This window comes from Egretta garzetta, unplaced genomic scaffold (assembly GCF_000687185.1).
Source record: "Egretta garzetta isolate BGI_Z169 unplaced genomic scaffold, ASM68718v1 scaffold1576, whole genome shotgun sequence".
In the NCBI taxonomy this organism is placed as follows: domain Eukaryota; kingdom Metazoa; phylum Chordata; class Aves; order Pelecaniformes; family Ardeidae; genus Egretta; species Egretta garzetta.
This window is the reverse complement of record NW_009260123.1, coordinates 22751-27744: the sequence shown is the minus strand read 5'-3', so window position 1 is coordinate 27744 and position 4994 is coordinate 22751. Positions and strand designations below refer to the sequence as shown.

General features: G+C 38.8%; 1 protein-coding gene across 1 annotated transcript in view; it reads left to right on the top strand.

Moving 5' to 3' along the window:
• Positions 1-271: 271 nt before the first annotated feature.
• The window catches only part of WDR1 (WD repeat domain 1), a gene marked incomplete at its 5' end in the record, with an annotated part of 20776 nt that continues 16053 nt past the window's right edge, over positions 272-4994 (top strand). The window contains 2 exons of the mRNA XM_009641372.2: positions 272-400; positions 4346-4436. Coding sequence (XP_009639667.1) covers positions 272-400; positions 4346-4436 — 220 coding nt within the window. The remainder of the gene's footprint in view (positions 401-4345; positions 4437-4994) is intronic.

Genomic DNA, 4994 nt, shown 5'->3' with positions numbered 1-4994 from the left:
ATGTGTTGATGAGGTCCCCTCTCAGTCTTCTCTTCTTCAGGCTGAACAAGCCCAACTCTCTTTAGCTTTATCTCTTTAGCTTGATGGCTTTTTCACCAAACAACAACAACAAATTCCTCCCTTTAACTCGATTTCAAATTAATGGAAGTCAGGGGGAAAAGAAAAAGGCAAAGAAACAAGGAACTGTTTTATATTTGGGTTTATCTTTTCATTTTGTGGCAGTTTTTTTTTTTTTTTTTTTTTTTTTCTGCCCCCCCCTTTTTCTCCTTTTCCCATAGAAAAAGTGTTCGCCAGCCTCCCGCAGGTTGAACGAGGCGTTTCCAAAATTATCGGAGGTGATCCTAAGGGCAACAATTTTCTCTATACCAATGGAAAATGTGTCGTCATCAGAAACATTGATGTAATGTATCCTAATTTATTTTGTTTCGTAGTTTAGAGCTTTCACTGAGTTTCATTTTGTTTCCCAGCCCCTCTCCTTTAATAGCCTGTGCTTCATTCACACTTAATAATTTCAGTTGAGGTCACAGATCTGTGATCAGCAGCAGGGGAATAACCAGGGTGCATGACTCAGGCATAAAGCCATGGGCAGCGACTGTAAAAACCTGTAGAAAATCTCAGTAAAACGTCCAGTTTTCTCCCTCTCTTTGCATAGGATTTATGGACGAGAGACTGGTATATTCTGGTTGGCCCTGTTTATCTTCTTAAGTATCGCTGTTAGGAAGTTGAGTTGTGTTTGCCTAATAAATGAACTCTTCCCTCTTTGCTGTATTGGGCCTTTAGCTTGTAAGAGTAACGTGCAAATACTGGCAAACACCTCTCTTTAAATGCATTCATCCTTAGCTTAGTTTTTTCTTTTTTTTTTCTTTTTTTTTTTTTTTTTTTTTTTTTCCCTGCACTCCAGGAATCAAAACAGTTGTCAGTTGCTTGACTTAGTGGCAAGCTGTCTGCATGTTGAGTTCTCAGCCCTGGTCACAGGGAACTTTTCCCATCGATTAAATATTAGAATGCCCCAGTTAATGTTTCCAGTTGTGTGGAGGTTTGGGTTTGTTTGGTTTTTTGTTTTTTCTTCTCTGGTGGTAACTAAATGTTAGAGAAGTTACTTAATGATTCCTTTTCAAAGATGGCATCCCTTTGAGAAGTATGGAGGAAGTATTGCATGTCTAGGCTATTGTTTTGCTACTGGCTTGCAAAAAATACTTTTCTTCAAAGTAAATGCTTGTTTTTTAGAAAATCAAATGCTCCCCTAGATTTACTTTCCTCTCTTTACTACAGATTTGGCCTGCAGTGGGGGGGCATGCAGGGGAGCAGGTCATACTTCTCTGGAATTTTTAGGTCTTAATAAAAAAGGATTTGTTTATGGCTGCTTCTGTAAATCACCTTTGTAAAATGAATTTTCATGAGCTGTTTTCCTGATTTATCACATCATCACTGTTATATTCAGCAATTGTCATGCTGTAGTACAGAAATGCTACTAATACTTTTTGTTTGACATCAGTTTAAACTCATCCACTTAAAAATAAAAATGAGCTTGCACTCTGGTTACAATGTCTCACTATAATGTTGTTGTAATAATGTTTCACTTTTGTTGGTATCAAGGGAAGTTCAATTTTCTGAAACCAGAAGCCCCAATTAAACACTGTAATGGCACACAGTGTGATGAGAGAAGAGAGAAAAACCACGCTGTTTATGTTACAGTTTTTGCCCAAGTTACGGACTGTGACCTCCTCCCTCGCACTGTCATTAGTGCTCATCTGACCCTATTTTGGGGGTTAAATTGGAAGAAAACAATCTGCTTTTATCTTCCTGAGTAAGCTCACTGAAGATTTGCCCAGTGCAAATGTTAGGCCCAGCATGAGCCAGAACATAGAGCACATGGGGAGGTAGGATTGTGGGAATTCAAAGTTAGCCTGTTTAAACTCTCAAGGGAAGGTGGGAATGGAAGTAATAAATCCTGCAGTTTTATGGTGTAATTCATGCTGATACACAAGCTTACCTAACTGGCAAGGAGGGTTTGCTACTGTTAATAATTGTCAGGTGATACTCTGCAGATAGCCACAGAATGTATTGTAGCAGTGACACAAAAACTGACCAAAGCCTGTCCTGCAGCTTTTGTGTTGGAGGACGTTGCAGTTTGTTCCTAACCCGACGTGGAAGTGCGTCTTAGTTGAGAGCCATGCCTTCTCTGAAAAATAGAGAAGCCTGTATAATGGTTTGCAACAACCAAATGAAATACTGGGAGGCCTGTGTGTAATCCCTCCCTGAACCATCCAATGGGATGGCTGTACTCTAATAAAAAAAACAGGTCATCAAAATGCAGTGATCGCCTTTCTCTTAAGTCTGAAGCTATCTAGTATTAGCTAGTTGATGGTGATGAATATAGCATTCAGGGTTAATGCTTGATCTCTGAGCATGAGCTAGAGACTTACTTTAAGGAGAAAAAGCCCTGGAACAGTGCTGGAAAAGCACTGAATCAGAAGGACTAGTGGTATTTGCAAGGTTTCATACCTCATTAATATTTTATTGTCTTCATGGTCTAAACCTACTTTGAAGCTTGGAACTTCAACTGCTCACTTTCATATGTGGCTCTGGTTTCAGTGTTTGAAACAAGCTGCACAAGCTCACTCTTCTTGTTGAATCTAGTATTAGGTACTACATTTGTCCCAGCTAACATTATAATCTTGTCCTAAAATCTCTTTAGAAGTGGGGGTTATTTTGATATGAAAGACATACAAAGTAAAAAAAATTACTACAAGCAGAAATAATGTTATTAAAGAAACAGCACTTAAATTGGCAGCTCTGACTTATTACCTGGTTTCCTGATTCTATTTACTCTATCTCAAACTTAGGAGTCTATCTTTTGTTTAACCCCTGAAGTCAGTCTGTTAAGTCCAGTCTCTTATCACCTTAGCTTCCTGGACTCTTTGAGATTCTTGCTGCACAATAGCAGCTACTAATGTATGCCATTACCAGTGAAGTGTGGGGGTGTATGAGCTCACTGAACTTGAAGGTGATGCAGCTATAACACCGGGAAAACATTATCTTGTCTTACTTAGATAAAATCCAGTTGCACACAAAATGGAGAGTGACATGCATACTGTAGATGCAGATGATAGTGACTTAAGTAGGGCTATAATGCACTCAAGCAACGTATAAGAGCAGGGATGAAAAAGCGCTGCTTCTTGCATGAGTAAGCTGTATTCCATCTCATGAGATGCAACAGTACTGCAACAGCAAGAACTCTTGCAAGCAGGAGACTGTCTGCTTTCTAATGCAGAGCAGGTGTTTTAGTTTTTACTGATTGGATGGCTGAGTCATACCATCACGTCAGGTGGTTTTCTGGTTTGGTTGAATAAATCTGTATTAATTATAGCAGTTAAAATGGACTTCTGTTTTGACCATACGAGTCAAGTTTCTGGAGCTGGAAGATACCTGTTAATTGGTAGAAAAATTTTTCTAAGGAATAGTGATTACTGTTGTAGCATATATGCACTATATTTGGAAAATGTGCAGAATGGCTTTTTTTATACAGTTAAATTGAGAGCAGATTTTGCCTTGATGTCATTCTTTTTTGATTTGTGTGGCACCTTTGTAGTGTGACATTACTGATCTGCTGAGACACTGAGTCATTTTACCATCCAGCCTGAAGCATCTGAAAACATGTTTAAGACTGAAGAGATAGGTTGGTGATGGAGTGGCAGTGAATTTCTTTCAGAATTCCAGTATAACTCTTGATACTAGGGAAAACATCTTTTCCTGTTCTAGCCTACTTGCTTTTTAACCAGATTGCAATCAGCAAGGAAGAGCAAGGCTTGCACACCTCATTGGTTACTGGCTGATCTTGAGTACATGGTGATGATTAACAGCCATGCAATATGGTTAACCATATGCCTAATTTTCATACTCAACTATAGTAGAACTTTTAGATGTGTGTTGCAAAGCACAGCTCATGTTTAGTATTCTACTTGGGTAACTGCCTTACAAATTAAGTAAGGGCCAGCCCCATAAAAAGAAAGTCCAATGCTTGGCCTATTATTTTGGAGAGTGTATTTCTACCTTTCAGCAGGCATTGGAGAGGTAGGGGTCACAGCAGTTCTGGCTGTTAGAGGAAATACTTTAATTGTGTCAGTTGTTAGACATTAGTGTGTGCTTTTAGTTGTACTGGACGGCAGTGTTCTGCAATGTGTACTGCACTTCTCAGTTTTAGACAATAGCTCAATTTAAGCTGGAAGGAAGGGTGTGAGAGAAGGAGTATGAGGAGAAGTTCTGGATTTTATCTTTGAATGTCTGATTTTACTCTTTTGAAAACCAGGAAATATGACTTAGTAACTTTTTTTCTTTAAACTAGAATCCTGCAATTGCTGACATCTACACTGAGCATGCCCATCAGGTTGTAGTTGCCAAGTATGCTCCCAGTGGATTCTACATAGCATCTGGAGGTAAGGTATCGATGCGCATGCTGCATGAGATATGTGGACAGAGCTGTTAAAGTGCTTGGTGCAAAACTTACTGGCAAAACAGGGTAGTAACGCTTCATAGTTATGTACAGAATATACACAGTCAATGTGACATGCTTCAATGGAATTACGTATACATGCCTGAGGGAGGAACGATTCCTGTAATTGTTCCTCTAACCTTTTTCTAAAGCAGTGAATTTAGTGACTTTTTAAAGCTTTTTAAAACGTATTACTTAAATCAAAAAGAACCTGAAAATGAACTTTAAATACTAAGTGTGAAGTGTTACAGAGAACAAATCCTCATGTAATGAATGACTTGTGTACGTGCAGCAGAATGAAAAGTTATTTCTGAAATGCAGGACTATTGTTTCTATTTGATAATAAACTTCCGTACTTTGGGGGTAGGGGAGGGATGCTAGAAGACTGTATGCTTCTCTCTTTTCCTTTCCCCTTTCTTGCTGACCAAACTTGGCAAGACTTGATAAGTTTTTTCTTCATTTGTAACCTGAACTAAAAAAGCTTTCTTCAGTAAGTTAGCAG